This window comes from Enhydra lutris, unplaced genomic scaffold (genome assembly GCF_002288905.1).
Source record: "Enhydra lutris kenyoni isolate GAN:26980312 unplaced genomic scaffold, ASM228890v2 scaffoldscaffold19, whole genome shotgun sequence".
Lineage (NCBI taxonomy): Eukaryota > Metazoa > Chordata > Mammalia > Carnivora > Mustelidae > Enhydra > Enhydra lutris.
This window is the reverse complement of record NW_019154103.1, coordinates 5,672,546-5,694,556: the sequence shown is the minus strand read 5'-3', so window position 1 is coordinate 5,694,556 and position 22,011 is coordinate 5,672,546. Positions and strand designations below refer to the sequence as shown.

The following is a 22,011-nucleotide window of genomic DNA, read 5'->3' as shown; positions in this document are numbered from 1 at the left end:
TATTTTAAAAAAACTATTGCTATAGCTATCTTTATATATTTAATGTTGTGACTCATTGGAAATCCTAAGTTTTTATGGAACTAAATCGTCCTGTGTTTAAATTTTTGCTAGTTTTTGGCTAGTTACTCATACTTGTTTTATTTTTCAGGCAATAATTAATAGCACCATCACCCCAAACATGACATTTACTAAAACATCTCAGAAGTTTGGCCAGTGGGCCGATAGCCGGGCAAACACTGTTTATGGACTGGGATTCTCCTCTGAGCACCATCTTTCAAAAGTAAGTTAACTCATAAGATCAGGTGGAAATCTTCAAGTTGGATGTCTTACGTATTTAATAGCAAATGGAAAATATAAAATACAGGAGAAATTTGTTTAATATTCTCAGAACAACTGTAGTGACTTTAAAGCAAGAAGTGAGAGATAATTGGATTCCACTGTCAATTGGAAAATTAATTGTACACCTTAAACACGGTCACCATTGACAGAGAGGTATTTATGTGGTGAATGGTCTGTGTGACATTTAACAGGGAAGTTAGGGATTATCAGTTCAGAATGGACTTTACTCCGGGATTAGCCCCCTTAGTGGAGATGGTCTGCAAGCAGGTGAATACCAAACTCTTCTGAACTATGGAAATTTAAGCTGATAGTGATAAAGATTTCAGCTTTTTGACATGATAGTAGGCATGTATAAATTACTTTGTTTAGGAAAAATGGTGCTTTATCTGGGTGAGAATTACTCCCAACTCTCTGATATAGTGCAGTATGAGACCTAATAAACACATGAAGAATTCTTGGAACATAATGACCAAGTGAATTACTGTGGCCAGAGGCTGGTAAAATACAGAACATCAACAGGCTGATAAATATTGCAGGTAAAGCTGTTATCCTGCTTATGAGCAGTAGCATGCAGTGTTCATACCACCAGCGTCTTGAAATCTTGTGGGTGTCACACAGAAAGTATGTAAGGAAAAGGAAACTGTCCCAGGATAAGAAGATGATTAAGGTGATGAGAATTACTCACTTTTGTGCTCTCCGGACCCAAAGATTTATGCTTTAAACTTCTCTCTTTCAAGCTTTCATAAAAGGATAACACTGCATTTGGCACATTTTACATAGAATTTGGTATACACAGGATCTGGTCCCTTTTGGGGACTGCAGTTGTTCAAGTTCAGGGTCATCAGGCTCTGGAAGATACACACAGTTCATGTTTACATTAAACCGTAAGCTATTCATTATAGAAATCATTCAGATTCTTACATGAGTTCTTTTAAAAACCATGTTACTTTTTTGTATTTATTGACTCAAGCATATATTTAGCTTAGTAATTAAAGTAATCTTTGTTTCCACTTGTTTTGGTTGTAGACATTCCTTAACCCTGGTGTTTTCAAATGTTTTTGTTATCTTTTTGATATAAATTATAGTTTAGAGACCACTTTTAAGGATATTTTAACTTTTGCCTTCATGATTCTAAGTCCATCCCTAATAGGATGATTAAAATGAACAGGTGTTATCTGATTTGGTTTCTGTTACACCCATTGTATTCTCTAAATACATTTTCTTGAGCTGTAGTAAAGGTAAGAGATTCAAAGTCTTTTCAGTATAACAAGGACACAGGCATCCAGCTGAGCATTGCCGCTCTGTAAAAAAATCCCCATAGGAAATTACACATTTATTCTAATACTTTTACCATTACTCAGGTGGAAGCTTTTTGGAACTTTCTTTTGGAATTGTCTGTTAAAGTCTATAGCCAAAAAAAGTTAAAACTATGATTAGCTTACAGTTGCTAAACTTCCTAACAACACAGGAGCTAAATTGTGGATTAATTTCTCAAACTTGGATAAAATGATTTTGGAGTCTAAGTAATTTGGGCTACAAATTAAGTTATTGTCACATCTTTGAGGTATACTGGTCAGCTAGCTAATGTGGTAAAGTAATAGTTTATTAAATCCTGTCAATTATACCGTATTCTTTCATTTGATCTTTTTTCTGGGAGTGGTTTTTCTATTTTAAGAATTGTATTTTTCCTCTTTAAAGTTAACATATACTTTTGACCAGCCTTACTGGTAGTGATTCCTGGTATTGTGAAGGAGGATTGACATTAGCTCTTGAAATCTAGTTTATTTATTCACTAGACTTGGCTTCAAGGGTTTATATGATCAGTCTCTTCAGAATGTTTTTGTTGAAAGATGACAAAAAGCTACGTTAGAGACCAGTATTGCTGCTTTGTAGACAATGGGGGACCCCAAGGAGTTTATAATTTTTCACATAAATGAAGCAAGCATGTAATTAGTCTGGCTTATTTTATTATTAAAAACTGCAAATGAATCAAAGCATTATAAGGGTTTTGAGTAAGTTCTGAAGGCAATTCTAGACAAAGGTCTCTCAAAATAAGGGGGAGTAGCAGCATTGAGAGAAATATTTGGTGTCCTAAGGCTGATGTATGAGGAAAATTGCAACTATGCTTGTATTATTAGAGAGCTTACTAAGTTGTATTTTGTTACCATGGAAACCCGAGTTGATAAAAACTAGCAATAGTGTGAGCCTTTATGAAGTTTGAAAGGATTTTAAACATTTACTACTTTGGAATGCTTGATGAGTGTAAGAAAAACTTCAAATTACATGAAGACTAATAATGGTTTTGTTTTTATTTCATTTACACCAGTGTGAATGAGACCTTTTTAGCTTTATGTTCAGATTAATTGCACAGAGTATCTCCTCACTTTAAAAAGGAGAAGCATACTAATATAGATTCAGTTCCCTGATTTACAAGTTCTAGGTGGTGGTGAGAAGGAAAGCTGTAATGACAATTTTAATTTTGACCTTCCTCTAAGTCCCCAACATAGGCCAGAATATCATGACCTCTCCTTCCAAAGTTTTCTTTCCCAAAAGAGAAATGAAATCAGGGTTGGCTTATGGGGATTTGAGGAGGGAACTATAATTTCATATTTTTATTACCAATTCTAGCAGGTGTTTTAAGTTATGTGAGATTTTTAATTTTTTTAATTTGGTTATTCTGTAGCCTTAACTTACTCCTTCTGAGAATAGTGGTAGACTAGTTTCTGCTTCCAAAACCAAAATAGATACTCTCTGTGGCCCTGACATTTCTAGATTACTATGAGTTCATAAGAATTAGCATTTCATGTACTGTAGTTGTTTTTTGGGTTTTTTTTTGTTCTTTTTGTTTTTTGCTGTTCTTTCCAACGTTAAAGACCTTTGTGGAATCACGTTATTCCTCTCTGCCACAGTACATTAGCTGTTTAGGAATCTTTGGAGAAGAAGTTTTAGTAATGTCATTTAATGATAATATTATATGTTGCTATTTGTATTGTTGAAAATAAAATGCCTTACATAATACAGGAGTTTATATTCTAGTAAAAGTTAAAAGCCAAGCTCTAAATACTGAGATGTTTATGAGTAAATACCTAAAAGATTCAGTTTTCTCCATTATAAGCCAAGTATATTAATCCTTCCTGATTCCACTCATATCCTATAGTCTGCCCCTTGGTCTTAATAAAGTATATCTGAACAACCAAGAAAGGACATAGGTAAGCTTGCTGACACCCAGTTCTAACTTAATTACATTGTGATGTTTTTCGATGCAATGAGTCCGAGTAGTAGATAGTGTGATAGTGTACAAACAAGTGTTTGGTATTAGTTTTCTTTAACCTTCATTTTCATATTGCACTTGTAATTGATTTGGGGGCTAGGTTGCTTGGTGTAAGAGTCAGTAATTCAGAAAATGAAAGAAAACCAAGGTAAAAGTGGGGCATTGAGACCTATATTTATTTTATTTGGTTAATGTATATAGTCTTTATACGTTCAGTTTGCAGAAAAGTTTCAGGAATTTAAAGAAGCTGCTCGACTAGCAAAGGAGAAATCACAGGAAAAGATGGAACTTACCAGTACACCTTCACAGGTGGGTATTTAATTTCTGTTCTTATTTTTGAGCCTTGTTCATTTCAGATGGTATCCTTTGTGCCAGGGTTAAATTTAGGAAGATAATGGCAAAATTATAGTGGTTTCCAAGGTGGACATAGAAATGCACCCTTCAGTTAATCTATACTAGTGGAGAAAGGTTTCTTTCCTATATGCTAAGGTCTGCAAGAATTTGGGGGGAAATCTGTTCAGTAATTACAACTTAGCTTATTTGATGTGCCTACAACTTAACAACAATCATATGTAAGAGCATAGATTGGCCTATTTTGTATTCTGTAATGGTCAGTCACAAGAGGAGACAGAGGAGAGGCTCAGGGAAATGAGAGTTTCTTGTACTCACAGGTTCTAGTAACAGGAGGCATACATAGCACACATCTGAGGGCCACTTAGAGAAGCTCATGGTGGTCAGGAGGCAGAAAGCAGGAGTATAGGAAATGTTGAGGCCAAAGCTGTATTCAGGTTTCCTCAGGAATGGCAGAGCAGGGTAGACAATTTAGAATTTGGCTGGTTGAATGATTTCTGTAGCCTCTAAACTCATAAGGGTAGTCCCTTGTTGCCTGGTAGCTGGCGCTGGGATGACGAAGGCAGAAGCATATTGCGTCCTGGGGTGCAGTGGGTCAGATGAGGGAGGTACAGGTCTAGATTGGTTAGTTTGCATACCAAAGGCATGTTCCTACTCACCCCCTTCTAAGAATTGGGTAGCCGGGAAGTTTTTATTTTTTTAAGATGTCAAAACATCAAATATATGGAAAAAAATAGTAGTCTGTTATGCTTGATTTTAAGTATACTTAAATCTGACAGTTGGAATAGCTTTCTTTACACTTAGCACCAAGACCCAAATGTTATAGGTTTCATACACATACTGTTTTTTCCTTTAACAATTGACGAAATAACTGTGACTTGCCCATCATAATCTTTCTTTAGTTGGAAATGAGTTAGATCTCCAAGTAAAGTTCAATAAATACTTATATTTCAGTGCTTTTACAAAGGTTTTAATACACATTGTATGATTCTGCTTTTTAATAGGCTTTTCTAAAAATTTTTATTTCAGTTTGAGTCGTAAGGACAGGGTTCAGCCTTGTGCTGGGTTCTCTATAGCATTTGAAGTGTGCTGCAGGCTTATATGAAAAGGAGGAATCAGGTATTACAAATGTTTCTCTAGAATGACAGTATAGTAGCAGAGTTCCATAACACTACTTGAGAAAGGGAACAGGAATTGCCTGGGAATTTAGTGACGAGCCATTTTTGAACACTGTTTGCTCTTTACCTTCCTCCTCACCCGTGGCACCCATCTCTATTTGGTAACCCCTCCTGGTATACAGAGTTTTGGGGTTTTTTTCTGTTTTTGTTTTTTTAAAGGAAAGGAGAGCTCTGTTAAATATGTGTAAAGTATGTATTTCCTCATAGACTAAAGGTGTACTCTGGATCGAAGCCAAAGCTCCATTACGCTTCCTCCACACTTGCAGTGACCCGGAATAACATGATCATTTTTGAAACTTCCCTTGATGCTATCTTCTCTAAGTGCTATGGTAGCGTGGTGATACTTTTCATAAAAACATATGTAAAATTTAGTACCAGTGCATGTTTGGAGCACTCATTCTTCAGGTGAATGAGTCCAGCGTTTTAAGAGGATGTTGTAGCACATGCTATAGAGAATATGGAAAGGACTCTGATAAAATTACAATGGATCGCATTTGTCCATTGTACTTAGTTCCTGTTTCTCTGATCATAACTTGTTTTTGTTTAATTAACTGTGAACATGTCACCGGTAAGATCCCTCTGCTCCTCTTTGGTGGAAGGGATGTCTTTAAGTCTTGACTTTCATCAAAAGAATATATCCAAGATGTTTATATATGGAAAATACTGTTAAATATAAGGAATAAAAAAATATCCTAAATTCAGCAGTATCTGAGAGCCAAAATATGCTGACCCTAAGGTATCTTTTCAAAGCATTGAAGTCTAAATGCTAATTTAATGTACAGAAGCCAACAGTAATAGTTAAAAAATACATTTATTTTCATTTGTTTCCTCCCCTTCCCCTTTTGTGACAGTCCCTTACGGATGTCATTAATATTTCTGTTTCAGTTTGAAATGTATGACTGCTGGCCACTCTGATTCTACTCTGCTAGAGAGCAGAGCTTGATTCTCCTTGGTTTAACCCAATCTGCTAAATTAACCCTCTGCCTGAAGTATAGCGTATTACTAAGGAATTCAGCAAGGGCATCAAGAGGTTTAATAGAATAATTGATACCGGTAGGCATTCAGTCAGTCATAGCTTTTGTTATTATTTAGGAGGGATAACAGACCAGTTAAGAGTATGGGTTTTCAAACAGACTTAGATATAAAATTTTTTTTATCACTATTTGGTCTTGGGAACATGGCTTAACCCACTCTCTTTATACATCTGTACTGTGGGGATTACATTACTTAGGCTATGGGATTGTTGGAGGAAGTAAGAATGATAATGACTATGTCATACAACAGTGGCACTAATATAGGCTTTAGAGCCTGGTTTTGAATATGAGCTCTAACTCTTACTAGTTCTTTTTGTTTTGCTTTATTTTTAATTTAAGCAAGATACCATTTTTTAAAAAAAATTTATAAAAGAATAAGAACAGTGTCTCCTGAAACTAATATAACACTCTATGTTAGCTATACTGGAATTAAAATAAATTTTTAAAAAATCGTATCTCCTTTATAGTGTTATTGTGAGAATTAAATGAGGATTATAAAGTGCTTAGCGTAGAGTAAATCGTCAATGTTAACAGCTGTTGTTGGTGTTGTGGTTGTGCTGCTGAAGATGATGATGTGAAGCCTTGACATAGTGTCTGGCACATCATCGTTACTTAGAAAGATAAAGGTGTCTTAACTGAGTAAAACCTGCATCAGAGTACCCTCCAAAACTTGTTAAAATACAAATGCTGGGTCCCACTCATGGCATTTCTGATTTAGTAGGCCTGAGTTTGGTCTTAAGAATTTGCATTACTGGCAGGGTTCCGGGAGATGCTGATGCTTGATCTGGGGATCCCACTTTGAGAAGTAGTGCTGTAGACAAACTGTTCACGTCCCTAAAGGCATGTGATGAAGAGAGTCTGGCATTAAGGGCCAAGTTAGCCACTTCCTCATTCTTAAACTCTTGAGCTAAGATTGTACTCTTGATAAAATGCGTGGTCATTAGTCTTTATTTGGTCTTGATCAAGATAACATCTCTAGGAATAAGTTGAATCGTGTATTAGTTGTTACTTTGTTCCATGTTCTTCTTTAATTAATACACATTAACTTAGAACTTTTTCTCTGTTGGAGATCTTATGTTCTTGTGTTTCCATGGGAATCTTTTAAATAGTCAACTTGATATAGAACCAAGAGTGATGATTGGCTTTAAATATGAAGTTTCTTACCGAGTGCAAAGGGAAAAAATACTGTATTTGACTTAAGTGCTTTCCTCAGAATGCACATTGAAGAAAAAGGGGCTAGATAATCAAATATATATAATGCAATTTTTTCTTCATTGGAGTTTAGAAAAAAATAAGTTTTAGTCATTTGACTAAGACTTCTAAGTTGAATGAAGTATTTACTCCAATGGTTGTTTGTAGTCAAACACAAGTTATCGATTTTTTCTCCATATAAACTGGATATATTGTAGCTCTCTTAATCTATATTTAGGCTAGTTTTTTTCCTAAAGAGTTTTAAAAATTTACTTTATAGGAAAAGTAAAACATGTGTGTGTATTCAAAGGAGCAAAGCCTCTTTAGCTTTGTTACAAATACCATAATTTTTTAATGTTCAAATTAAAGAGAAATTGCTTTTATTCAAATGAGGCACTGCTTTATTTTAACTGATTGTTAGTTTCTCTATGACTAGCTGTTTGATCTTAGGCAAATGAGTTGACTTGCCTGGGTGTAGTAGGTCTTAAATCTGTAAGGTCAGAATTTTGAACTATATGATCTCTTTGGACATTTCAAGTTCAATCTTTAAATGTTTTAGATTTTCTATACCAAGGGTATCACTTGATATAAATGGATTTTTTTGAAAGGTGGTCCGCATTAGCTAAGTTGTTACTACCTTGAACTATATTAGTTATATATCTAACCCACTAATATACCATTAGAATTAGTGAATGCCTATAAATTAATGTGATACTTTCTTAGTATCACATAACAAATGTGGCTTTACTAAACCAGATACCTCAAAACAACTTTTACAATCTCAGGAAACGTTCACTAGAATTCTCTGGATATTATTGTTTGCTGTCCAAAGTAAGGACAGTGGACTTAAGACGCTCTAATCCTATTAGTTGTCCCAGTGGAGTGTTTATCCATTTCTCTATTGGATATACCTACTAGATGCTGGCAGTGAGAATAGAGAGGAGACACTAGGCCTAACAGTGGTGAAATTGACTGAACTTGGAAGAAATACAGGAGTTGAAGGATTGGTGAGGGAGGCTGGTAAAGGAGGAGCAAGATGTTTTTGAGAATTCTTTTTTTTTTTTAGATTTTATTTATTTATTTGACAGAGACACAGTGAGAGAGGAAACATAAGCAGGGGCAGAGGGAGAAGCAGGCTTCCCACCGAGCAGGGAGCCCGATGTGGGGCTCCATCCCAGGACCCTGGGATCATGACCTGAGCTGAAGGCAGACACTTAACGACTGAGCCAACTAGACACCCCTGTTTTTGAAACTTCTATTGTTGGTTTGTAGTATGAACTTCAGGAGAGGATTTCCACTTCAGATACTGTATTTATATCCTAATGAAGCAGGGGGATGTGTCCTGTAGATAGTTGGAAATTATGAATCAGAGGTAAGTCTCAAGAGTCATCAACAAATGAGTAGTAGTTAAAGTTATAGGAGAGAATGATATCATCCAGAAAGAAAATAGAATGGGAAGAGAGGGGAAGACAGGGTCAGAAATTGTCACTTGGAAATTGTCACTTAAATTTGAGGAAGATATAGGGAAAGACACGGTAAAATGGTAGGAAATGAAGCAGCAGAAAATGTTAGCACAGAAGTCAAGAGAAGTGCTTTATAAATTGGAGGCAGTGATGTGGCAGTGTTGGGGGGGCTTCCAAAGGATGAGACTTAAGAGAACTTCAAACCTAACAAACTGAAGTGCACTGGTAGTTACAGGTGGACTGTTGGTAAAGAAGAGCAATGTGAATTAGTTTCTAGAATGAAAGGAAGTAGAGTTAGTGACTTTGGGCTATTCTTGAGACAGAAATGTTTGGTAGTGAGAATATGGTCACAAATATTATTTTCTTTTGCGTGAGGAGAATAAGAGTTTAACATGGTAATCTCAGGAGGATGTGATGCTAAGAATATTTTTTTCATAGAATGTGTGTGTGGGAGTGATTTGCAAAAGATTTTAAACGTAAGGAATGAGTAAAGGAGAAGGAGAAGAATAGAAGGAAGGGAGTCATTGATGGAACATTATGCAAAAGAAGGTAATATTGTGAGGGAGGAGGATGGAAACAAATGAGCTACTTCTTTATCTGAGACAGGAGGGAAGGATAAAAATATATTCAGATACAGATAGGAGGAAGCCTGAGGAAGTCCTTGCCAGTTTATTTCTCTTTTCTCTGAAGGAAGACTTAGGTCATTTACTGAGAGGAAAAAAACAGCTGAAGAAAGAGAGGGTTTGAACACAGATTTGGAACAGCTGTTAGGTAAAGTAAAAAAAGAAGAGTCAAGTGGGAGTAGTAAGTAAAATTGAAGATTACTCGGCAGGGCTCAGAATTACTTTCATGACGCTAGTCAGCCTGTTTAACAGTGTTTTCTCTCATTGCACTTGGTAGCTTGGGCACATAAGAATATGGAATGATGGTTCAGTTGATAGGAATTAGAAATTGGCAAAATGGTTGTGGAAGGCAGGCCCCAAATGCTAATTAGAATATAATTAAGGTGATTGGCTTTCTGCTATAGACTGACCATGGAGAGGAATAAAGCCAGATCCCATCTGACAAAGTCACAGAATGGCAGAGGGCCAAGAGATACCAGGTTGGAAAGCAAGTGGGAAGGGTATGGGTTAGGTTGAGAGGATAGGAGGATGTACAACACCTCTTACCTGTTGGAATCAAAACTAGTGGTTGATGAGTTAATCAAGAAAGTCAGTTAATGGAAAGGAGTCTTTAAAGAATCAGTTTATAAATTAAAATTCAATAATACTATGTTTTATGTATTCACCATTATTTTTATTTAAAGCTGAAACTTTCTCTTTGAATATGAATCTGTTGATTGGAATTCCATGTTCTCTTACGTAAATCATATTAATTGTCTACAATTTCCTGTTTCTCTTGTCCTTTAAGTAGAGCTAACCCTTAGTCACTTGCAAAGACAGCTGAGTGTGACGGTAGATTTTCCTGTTATGTTTCTGTTAGTTGTAGATTTTATTTTCTAGCCATTTACTTTTTAGTTGCTTCAAAGCATGTGGTCTGGTTTTCATCAAAATAACCACTCTAGCTTTGCATTCAGACTTTATTAGTTTGCGTAATATTTAATTCAGCTATATAATTCTATAAATACAATTGGCATAAATGTGCTTGGGACAGATACAGCTGATTCTTGGTAAGCATTTCATGTAGCTGGTACAAAAATATGCAGAATAGAGGTTAACCCACTAGCACTGTGCCTCAGTCAAGTCAGTACACTTCACACAGGGAAGGAAGAGCAGGAGTTAATCTAGAGTCATGTTACAAAGAATTTCTGTGGTTGTCAGAAAGTGAGATTTCACAAGTGGTGACCGGGTATGGGGAATGGCTTATAGCAGTAGTAGACATTTGATCTCAGCCTCACCTTCCTTTTTATGTATCCTTTTGTTCTTCCCTGTGTCTCTTCCCTGGCATTTCTTTCAATATCCACAGCCATAGGAACTCAAAATCATAAGGTCCTTCCTGTCTGAGCCTCTGCCCAGAAAAGAGTGTTCTCATCTTCATTTAAATAGAAAAGACTGAAATAGAATAAGTCTTTTTTGAATGTTTATTAAATGATAAAGAGAAGAAGCCCTGTTTTCCTTAAGTCAGAAAGGATGGAACTGTAACAGGAATTTTAATTTTAGGCTTTACTGGAATTCAGTGGAAGGTGTTGGTGGTATTTGGTCTAATGGGGAAAGGGCACTGCTGCCACATCCTTCCCTCCCACTCTCCTGCTACAGTACAAATACCAGAAAGGAGCTGGGTGAAGGCCTGGAGGGAGGGCCCGGCTCATTTCTTTTCCATGGGATTCAGAATGTTTCCTTTTGTGGCATTTCTTTTTTGTTGTTTTTTTTATTGGTTTGTTTTATTTTTAGCTTTCCTGCCACTTCATAAATGAGTAGAGAGAGAATTCTTAAGAAGCAATTCCTGAATCTTACATGTGCTTTTTTTATATTTATTTTTATTTATATTTATATATATTTTATGTTTCATATTTTTCATTTTTCTTATCAACTTTGGTATATATATATACATATACACCTATGTATCAGAGAGGGTATTGTTTAATAATATTTTTCCTTAAAATGGCTATTAACCATTTTAGCTTAAGAATGTCTTTCTAAAGATAAACCATCTTTATTTTCCTTTCAAAAACTTGTGTCTAATATATCTCCAATTTTTTTTATTTTAATGTTTGAATTAAAGATATAAAATGTTGACTTTATATAAGGTTTTTTTTATAGTAATAACTGAAGTTGAATGTTTAAGAAATTACACAAAATTTAGTTTGAAAAAGAACTCAATGTTTGGAATACATTAAATAAAACAACTTTCACTGTGTTACTTATAACATACATGAAGTTCCTGGAAGGTCTCACAGAATGCTTTTGACTACCTGTGTGGTAGTTAGAAGTCAAAGGAGTTCATTTTCCTTTTATGCTCTTATGTATTGTTGTAACTCTCTTAGGAGCAAATACTAATTTTATTAATTTTTAACCTGCTTTAAATAAAACACGCTCTGGGCATTTTGTTTTCATTTCAGATGTAATGTATAGGGTAACAAAACATGCCTTTATTTAAATGTAGCTAATATTCAAGTTTTCTGATGGAAAGCTTGTTGAGTTACCATACTGGAATTGTTGTTACTTCTATACCTTCTATACCTTTCTTCTTCTCCTTCCTTCTTTCCTTCCTAGCCTGCATCTCAAATGGTCTTCCCACTTCAGTAGCATCAACATTCTTAGCCTCCCCAAGATCCATGCAGCAAAACCCCCATTTCCCCCCAGAAAGCAGTGGGAAGCAGAACCTCTCTCTCTCTTAATCCTAATCTACTTTTGTCCCTCACATTCTTATCAATCAATTCTAGCAAATCTCCAAGTGAATCCTTAGTTACTAACGCTGGTTATGCCCTCTTAGGTTAGCAAGGTAATTTGTGGGGCACCTAGGTGGCTCAGTCGGTTAAGCATTTGCCTTTGGCTCAGGTCATGATCCCAGGGTTCTAGGATCAAGCCCCATGTCAGATTCCCTGCTCAGTGGGGAGTCTTGTTCTCCCTCTCCCTAACCCCCTCTGCCCTGGTGGTGCTCTCTCTTTCTCTCTCTCTCTCTCAAATAAAATAAATAAAATCTTTTTTTTTTAAGATTTTTTTTTTTTAATTTATTTATTTGACAGAGAGAGAGAGAGAGATCACAAGTAGGCAGAGAGGAGGAAGCAGGTTCCCTGCCGAGCAGAGAGCCCGATGCGGGCCTTGATCCCAGGACCCTGAGATCATGACCTGAGCGGAAGGCAGAGGCTTTAACCCACTGAGCCACCCAGGTGCCCTAAAATAAATAAAATCTTAAAAAAAAAAAACAAAACACAAGGTAATTTGTTTCTGTTCTTATTTCCACTGAATCCAACTTACTGTTCAACTGATTGGACAGTCCACCTTGATTATTTAAGTTTGGTTTGGTCTTTCTTGAAGAGAAATAGCCCTGATTTATTTCTTCTTGCTGCTTCAACTTTTTCTGGCTAATTGATATGGTCCATAATTGACCTTGAAATAGCCACTTGAGATATCGTTTCCATTTTTTGTTGTCACATTGTACAGTAAACCTTATTCATGCATTGACTGTCAGTTATTTGAAACAAAGAGGATTTAGGAGAAAATATTTTAAAGAAACAAAGGTCAAAATAGGTTCCATTAATAATTGAACAATAATTAAGTGATAAGGTAGAATCAAGAAAGTAGCCTTTTTGACCTTTAATACTTGTATAATTTACAGCATTATGGTATAATTAGTTAAAATATTTAAATGTGAGGGGCGCCTGGGTGGCTCAGTGGGTTAAGCCTCTGCCTTTGGCTCAGGTTATGATCCCAAGGTCCTGAGATCGAGCCCCGCATCGGGCTCCCTGCTCAGCGGGGAGCCTGCTTCCTCCTCTCTCTCTGCTTGCCTCTCTGCCTACTTGTGATCTCTCTGTCCAATAAATAAATAAAATCTTTAAAAAAAAATTTAAATGTGAAATAAAATACATACAATTTAAAAACAGAAACCTCTGGAAGAAAGTTATTCACCACATTAATATTTTCTATATTGCTTCCTAGCATTTCTCTATGTGCATTATTTTTGTGTAAAATATTTAAATTATCATAATCTAAGATAACTCCTTATATGCTCATGTTTTTATATAAGCATTTTCCTGTATTACACATATTTTTCTTTCTTTCTTTTTTTTTTTTTTTTAAAGTAAACTCTATTCCCAATGTGGAGCTCAAACTCACGACCTTGAGATCAAGAGTTGCATGCTCCACCAGCTGAGCTATCTACCCCCCTCTTGTTTTTATTTGAAAAAAAATTCTGTATTCTTTCAGGTTGGCAGATTATGACCATACCTACCCACTCTCCTATTGGACACTGATGTTTTCTTTTTCTTCTTTACCATAGCCTAATATTTCAATTGTGAAGTTTTAGTGTCCAGAGATCACAGGGGATCCACAAAGCTGCACGTAAATCATCTGATGCTAGGACCTCGCCTGGTTAATGGGTTTATCCAATGACCTTTCAGTTCTGATCTCTACTAATACCAAATTCAGATCCAAATAATAAGTGTCAGCTTGGGCTTCATTTTAAATTCCACTTATTTTCTAGAGGAACAAATTAAATTCACCTTGATAGACAAAACATAATTAAAAGTAGAAATAAGACAGGAAATTTTGTGAAGAAAAATAATTCCATTATTCAAGCTGAAATATACTACCTCTGTATATGTTACAGAGGGATTTCTGGCTGCTTTTGTAGATAACTCCGGAATTGAAAAGTAAGGCAGATAAAAATTAAAACTTGTTGGAGATTCCATTCTTCCTTTTGCCTTCTTACCTTCCCAAGTAAAATCACATTTTCTTGCATTTTTGTTCTGGCTTTTCTTAAGTAATTTTTTGAATATGTTTTATTCTAACCAACTAGTTGCTTTATGAACCCAGAAGTTCTTCAGTTCTTTGAAACTGCATTTCTTTTTTTTTTTTTTTTTTCAAGATTTTTTATTTATTTATTTGACAGACAGAGACCACAAGTAGGCAGAGAGGCGGGGGTGGGGGGGCGGGGGGGGAGCAGGTTTCCTGCTGAGCAGAGAGCCTGATGCGATGCGGGGCTCAATCCCAGGACCCTGAGATCATGACCTGAGCCACCCTGAGATCATGACCTGAGCCGTAGGCAGAGGCTTAACCCACTGAGCCACCCAGGTGCCCCTGAAACTGCATTTCTAAATTGTATTGTTGCAGGTCATTTTCTTATGAGTTGCTTTGCTTTAAAAAATTATTTCTCCTTTAAATTTTAGTTTTTTACCTCTTTGACTCAAATTTCAATGGAAATATAGTTTGTAAGTAAGCATACATTGGAGTCACTTTTAACTTTAAGATTATCTTGTATATTTTAACGAAAGTATAACACTTTTATCCCTTACCTCCCCCACCCCCTTTTTTTTTTTAAAGGAATCAGCAGGCGGGGATCTTCAGTCTCCTTTAACACCAGAAAGTATCAATGGAACAGATGATGAAAGAACACCTGATGTGACACAGAACTCAGAGCCAAGGGCTGAACCAACTCAGAATGCATTGCCATTTTCACATAGGTACAGATTCAATTCAACCATCATGATTAAGTAAAATGTGTAAATACGGAAACTTACTTGGTTTCAGATAAATCTTGCAGAGTTACAACCCTGAGTGAAAATTCCAGGTCAGTCTTTTTTTTTTTTTTTTCAAGCTATTTCTGTTAACCTCAGAAAGGCTTTTAAAGAATTTTTAGTTTATAGATGCCATTCATTCTAGATGGACTAGAATGAATGTTTCCTTTATGTAGAAAAAGGTTTCCTGAGTTAGTTGCAGTACAAATCAATTTTCAGTGAAACGATATATCATCGTAAATCTTTTCTACTTACTTTTTTAACACAACCCCCAAAAGTCCCGTTTGTTAACCTGGTTTCCTCTTTCACCTGTGTTCTTGAGTGTTTTATATATATATATATTTTTTAAATTGGCTTACTATCTAAAACTAAGCTTTACCATACTCTTAGAGGTGATCTCATCGTAGGATTTCACAGAAGGAAACAAGATATTGTTGTAACTTATATTAATGTTAATGTCAGATTTAGTGTTTTATACCAATTAACTGGAGATAAATCTTCAGGTACTTCTGAACTGTAAAAGAATTTGATACTTCAAAAAGGTATAATTTATCTTAAATGTGTTCTAAACCAGTTACAGTAATTATTTGCCATACTGTATAATTTTTTGAATGATGGTTTTTGGAACTGCAGCATTGCAAATATAAACAAATACCTATCAGTCATTGTCTTAAAGTTAATTTTTATCCTTCTTTGGAAACTTTTGACTAGTAGTTTTAACTAAAATTTAATAGTTTTCCTGTGTTGAACATCTCTTTTGAGGACCAATTTTTAAAACATCAAATTCTTTAGCATATTCAGAATACTTGTGAAGTGAGATATTCCAGACTCTTTCTTCATGAGAATTCTTTGATTGAATTTGTTGACTATTAGGGGCAGCATAGATTATACATACTAGAGACTAACGTTGGGAGACCACATGATCAGCCTGAGGAAGAAGCATTTAGTTAGGGGTTTTTTAAGGAATGTGTTAGGAAAACTTTTTGACTGAAGGACTATTACGAGTTTGTTCCTAAAAATGCTAATAATTTTGCATGTAACAGTAAACCTACCTTAGAATTATCATGGGCATCATGCTTTAACGATTGCAGGGAAGCGTATTCTCTTTTCTGTTGCTACTGAAATAACTGGACACGTGAGAAATTTATTAGTTCCTCTGAAGACTATATTCCCATCAATAAGTAAAACATACAGGTTTTTGAATACAGTTACAATTGAAGAGCAATGTGATTAGTATGTAGTTTTAAAGAAGTACATTGAGGGAAGGAAAAATTTTATTCCTGTTAAATTTAACATACCCATTTAAAAGATGTAAATGCACTGAACATAATTATAAATGTGATTTCTTTGGCTAACATTTAAACGAGCCATGTGCATTGAATACTGTAGCATTTGGAAATAAGAATTTTTGTATTTAACACTTATAAAAACTACTTCAGGTTTACTTTGTGCACCTAAAATTCTCTGAATGTTTGCTGTTTTGCTAATCCTTAGTATTTGGAGTTATTAAATGGGACTAGTCATCTTCTATTGATGTTCTTTGTCCCTGGGATTCTAATAGGAGTTACTTAACTTTGATTTGAAGGTACAGCATCTTTGACTACTAGAATGTATAGATTAGTCATGGAGATACTTGAGTTCTGAAAAAGTTTAACAGGTCATTTTAAGCTTTTAATTATGTTAAAGGTATTACACAATCTCAAAGTTTTCTTGTTATACTCTTAAAAATACCTTAGCTTTGGAGATTTCAAAAGACTCTTTTTCTGAACTAGTTTTGATTTCCACCTGAGATAGAAGATTTAGTGTTTTATAGCCAGTGTTAGAATCCCCAAATAACAGAAGAGACCTCAAAGATGGTATAATCCGGGATCTTCCAAACTGTGGTAGTTTGAAATCAATTTAGTTTATGTGAATTTCATTCTGAAAAATGAAACATAAAATAGGAAAACATCAGAGTAAAATTCACATTAGGAATAGGAACTTCATTTCATTCAGTAATACATAGATTTGTGTGTGTGTGCTGGATTATAGTGTAAAAAATGTCAAGTTTGAAAATGTGTGCCTTCGACACATGAGGAGACACAGGAGGTGAGTTGTCCTGTTCACATAGTTGGTTAGTAAAAACTGGGCAGACTGCAGCTCACCTTTTGACCCCAGTAGATACTGCTAGTTAGTTAAGAGTGCATTTTAGTCAAATTATTCCCAGCACAAGAAGTACATTGTAGTGTCAGGAAATTAATAACTTCCTATCCTAAGAGAACTCTATGGAAATAAGATCAGTGTTTCATGAATGAGAAGCAGCAAGAATATTAAAATAATTTTTATTTAAATCTGAAACTTGTGTTTAAACTTGATACGCTTTTTTTTTTTTTAATGGCAATGGAAGACAAAGTCTGTGTTTTTAAAGGTTTATGTAAACTATTTTGCCTTCTTCCTTAGTACTTATTTCAACAGAAAAGGATGAACAAAAAAAAATAAATTTTGCCACCATTTCTCTATTCTGATTGAGCAAAGTCACTAGAATATCTATGCGTTGTGTTTGTGTGAAGGAAGGATGTGGAGAAGAATGACCTAGTCAGTCAAGTTCATTAAGAGTTGATCGGAGTAATAGCACTTAGCAAGCCAATTTGTGCTCTTAAAATTCAAACCGTGTGTCTAAATCTCATGAAATCATTAATTCACATACGAAAAGAAGGCCTTGATTTCAATCGCGTTATAGTTGGTTCTTTACTCTGTTAGTTTTATGTACTTTTTTAAAAGTACTAGCTTTATAGACATAAGCAAGATTTTTTTTTTTTTTTGTTACTCTTTAAACTTAAACAGATTTTCAAATATATATGAGAGAATACTATGATGGACTTCCATGAGCACATACCCAGCTTCAAGAGTTAGGAAAAAATGGCCAGTTTTATTTCTACAACTCTGCCCACTCTCCTGCTTTTCTATTATTTTGAAAGCAAATCCCAGACATGTAATTTCATCCACAAGTACTTTTTAAAATTACCTTTGAGCTTTTTAAAACCTATTAACTAAGGTACTATAGCTTTTTATATTCTATCTCAGTGGCATTACAGGGTTACCTTGAATTATTTACTTTTTTCTTTGATTTTTAATTATACTGCTGAACTAAAGTTTAGAATGTATTGACTATTCAGTACTCCTTAGTCAAGTGCTGTTTTTATGTCCTTACCATAGCTATGCAAAAACATTCTCATTGAGTAAGTTTCAATAAATTAATATGTTTTTAGTATACTTACTTAAATGCTTTTTAAAGTTTAGAGGTATGTAAAAGAGGGAGTTAGTGAGGATAAAAATGTTTACTAATTTCTTTGGGGAAATGGCATTACCTTTTATCTAAGTTGCTATATTTTCTTAAAAAAATTATTTTTTAACCTAAATAGTAAAAATCATTTTGGGACTGAACAGGTATATACTGACCCACTGAAGTGTTCAGGGCATCTTTTAGGACCTTAATCTTAGGTTAGCTATGCACTAAATACAGTAACTATATACTAATAGACCAGTATATACAAATGGGGGAAGGTTTTGTTTTCTCATTCTAGGGAGTTACTGTTTGCTTCATAGCATCAGCTGTATGGAATTCTGGGAATTACTTGTTCTTAAAAATAAGAAATTCTGGGCTTTGTTTTTTTAAGATTTAAAGCTATCTAAAATTCTCTTGGAAATAGATAATTTTACAGTTTCCCGGTGCTGTTAGAATGTAATACTGAAAACTAAAGCCTTTTATATTGTTCATTGTGAATTTATGCTCCCCACGTATATAGTAATAGATTGATAACTAACTGCTGTTACCATATTTCTGAGAGTCCAGAACCTAGTGTATATACATTAGTAGTTTGCCAAGCTATTTTTGTACTGACAAATTTTAATAACATTGATTATATTAATGGAAAATAAGCTCTTTTAAGCACTGATTATATTTAAATTCTTTTAATGTTTAGGTAGTAAATTCTTATGGTGCTGCTAGTACGTACACATTTTGGGGGTACTGCATGTACCTTCTCTTCTGTTAAAGAGATTTTTCTGCCACTTTGTGTGTTTTCAACATTCATTAAAGGATGTATATACAAATGTTTCTCTTTAGTATATTGATTTTGCTCTAAACCAGTATAACCACAGTTCTACTTGAATTTATGAAATCTGGGTGGGTTCATTTCAGTTCTATTTAATAGAGTAATTTCTCCCTATTCAGAGTTTCAGAAAGTTACTGCTTTAAAACTGATGCGGGGCGGCGGGGAGGGGGTTGTGCCTGGGTGACTCAGTCATTAAGCATCTGCTTTCTCTGCCTTCGGTTCCCAGTTTCCTGGCTCCCAGTTTCCTGGGATCAAGCCTGGCATCAGGCTACCTGCCCATTGGGAAGCCTGCTTCTCCTTCTCCCACTCCTTCTGCTTGTGCTCCCTCTCTTGCTGTGTCTCTGTCAAATAAATAAAATCTCTTTTAAAAATTAAAAATAAATTAAAAAAGTAAAACTGATTAGGGATTTTGATACAGTTTCAAAAACTAAATTTCATTAGAAACTTTATATACTGTTCCAGTTACATATTAAAATTTTTTCAAAAGAGCTTTATTTTGAAATAAACACCATTTGTACATACTTGAAAGATGATACAAGTTACAAAAAAGTGAATGTTCAGAGCTATGGGTACTATACTTTCCACAGCTATGCCTTCTGTCTCCCATTTTTGTGAATAGTAGGCAAAATTTACAAGATCATAGTTAGGAACTATAATAGAAATAATCTCTGTGGCTAACTTTTGTATGAAAAAAAATTTTATCTGTAAAATTGGGACTTGATTTCTCAAGAAGTGCTTTATCATTAATATGATTACAGATGAAAAATTTAAGTTGTAGAATTCTCCTTACTGTTATAGTTACAAATGACTTAAATATTATTATTCTCCCACCATTGAACCTCAGAAATTACATTAGGTTTTTTAAAAATTAATTTGAAGGGCAAGACAGATTATGAGAGATTGTAGTATAACAATTTAGAGATGTCAGAATTTCCTTTACCATAATTGTGAACAGATAGCATTTTATAAGAAGTGCTATAGTAATTTCATAATATACACAGTTTATATTCTCTGGGAGGTGAGAAGCAATTTATGTATTTTTAAATAAGATGCAATAAAAAAATAGATTATAGGGACTGGGAATGTTTACTTTATTACCTTTCTATATAAGTATACTTAACATTTCCTGTCCTGCCTGAATTTTAAAAAAAATTAATCTTTGGGGTGCCTGGGTGGCTCAGTGGGTTGAAGCCTCTGCCTTCCGCTCAAGTCGTGACCCCAGGGTCCTGGGATCGAGCCCCGCATCCTGCTCTCTGCTCGGCAGGGAGCCTGCTTTCCCCCTCCCTCTCTGCCTGCCTCTCTGCCTGCTTGTGATCTCTGTTTGTCAGATAAATAAGATCTTTTAAAAAAAAATTATCTTTATTTCCTTCTAATGTCTTATACAATATTTTGAAGAAAATGTATAAATTTGCTGAAGCATTTTTTTAGGTGTTACCACTTAATATAGGTTATTTGCAAGAAGAAAAATACTATTCATATGAGATAAAGACATTACTAACTTCCTGCTGTTATGGATTAGTCCTTTCTCCTTCTCCCTCTTTGCCTTACCAGTGTAATTAATGAGAAAGAATGTTCACCAGTCCATCCCAAGTGATTGTCAGCTTCTCTTTTCAAAATGACTAGCTGGAGTTAGACATGTGGTCATTCATAATGGGACAGATTGATCCTAGATTAATTATGATCTCTTCCCTGTAGAGGGCTTTCAAAATTCCTTTTTATCCTTTCCTTTCTGTTTTTAAAAGTGGGTAGTCTATTGGAAGGGAGGTGTGTGATATATAGATCTGTTCTAAGACTTAAAGGAAAATGTTCTTCCTTTGAATTTGGATTCCCATCTTTCCTCTTATTAGAGAAGTAAGGGACAAGATCAAGATGTGAACATAGGCAGAGGTCAAATAAGCCATGTACATCTGTGACATTCATGGTATGTATGGCAGCAAAGAATGGTGAGGTCTGTGGTAAAGCAAAGTGTGCAAGGTTCATCTGAAGATGCTAAAGTTTTGGGACGGGGTGCCTTGGGGGCTTAGTTTTTAAGCATCTGCCTTCACCTCAGGTCATGATCCCAGTGTTCTGGGTCATGATCCCAGTGTTCTGGGATCGAACCCCACATCAGGTTACCTGCTTGGCGGGAAGCCTGCTTCTCCCTCTCCCCCTCCTTGTGTTCCCTCTCTCACTGTCTCTCTCTGTCAAAAATAAAATCTTAAAGAAAAAAAAAGTTTTGGGGCACCTGGATGGCTCAGTCAGTTAAGCATCTGCCTTTGGCTCAGGTCATGATCCTGGGATGCTGGGACTCAACCCCAAATAAGGCCCCCTGCTCAGTGGAGAGCCTACTTCTCCCTCTCCCTCTGCCTGCCACTCTGCTACGTGTCCTCTCTTTCTGTCTCTCTGTCAAATAAGTTAAAAGAAAAAGGGGGGGGGGGGATCTTTAAAAAAAAAATGAAGATGCTAAAGTTTTTTTAAAATAAGGCCATACAGAGGGAGGAGCCTACAGGACCCATCTTGTTTCTAATCTGGACTTTCAAAAGGAAACTCTGATTTACATATAGTTTAGCCCAAGGTAAGGATTTTAAACATATTCTAGCTAGTAATATTCATTGTTGTAATGACCTTATAAACTCCTGGTGGAGGTATTTGGGAGGATATATGGGTAGATGAATCCTGGATATTACTCTGACAGGTGTTTTCTCTCAAATACAAAAATCACACAATTTCTGTGGCATGGTATACATAGACCATTCCATGGTCATCAGACAAGGCCTTCCCAGCATTGTCACCTTGTGCTTCTAGAGCAGTTGCTCCAAATTGCTTGTAGTTCTCCACATATAATCAACCAAGCAACTGTGCTTTCTCATCTGCAAGTCTTTGCTTCCTTGTTTTTGGAATTTTCTCCCTTCTCTTTGTACCCACATTCTGTATTT

The 22,011-nt window shown here is 35.3% G+C and overlaps 1 protein-coding gene across 1 annotated transcript in view; it reads left to right on the top strand.

The window, feature by feature from the left end:
- Positions 1-22,011, top strand: part of LOC111148296 (homer scaffolding protein 1) — a 132,119-nt gene that overhangs the window by 55,210 nt on the left and 54,898 nt on the right. The window contains exons 3-5 of the mRNA XM_022504784.1: positions 149-280; positions 3,827-3,919; positions 14,809-14,948. Of these exons, the coding sequence (XP_022360492.1) occupies positions 149-280; positions 3,827-3,919; positions 14,809-14,948 (365 nt within the window). The remainder of the gene's footprint in view (positions 1-148; positions 281-3,826; positions 3,920-14,808; positions 14,949-22,011) is intronic.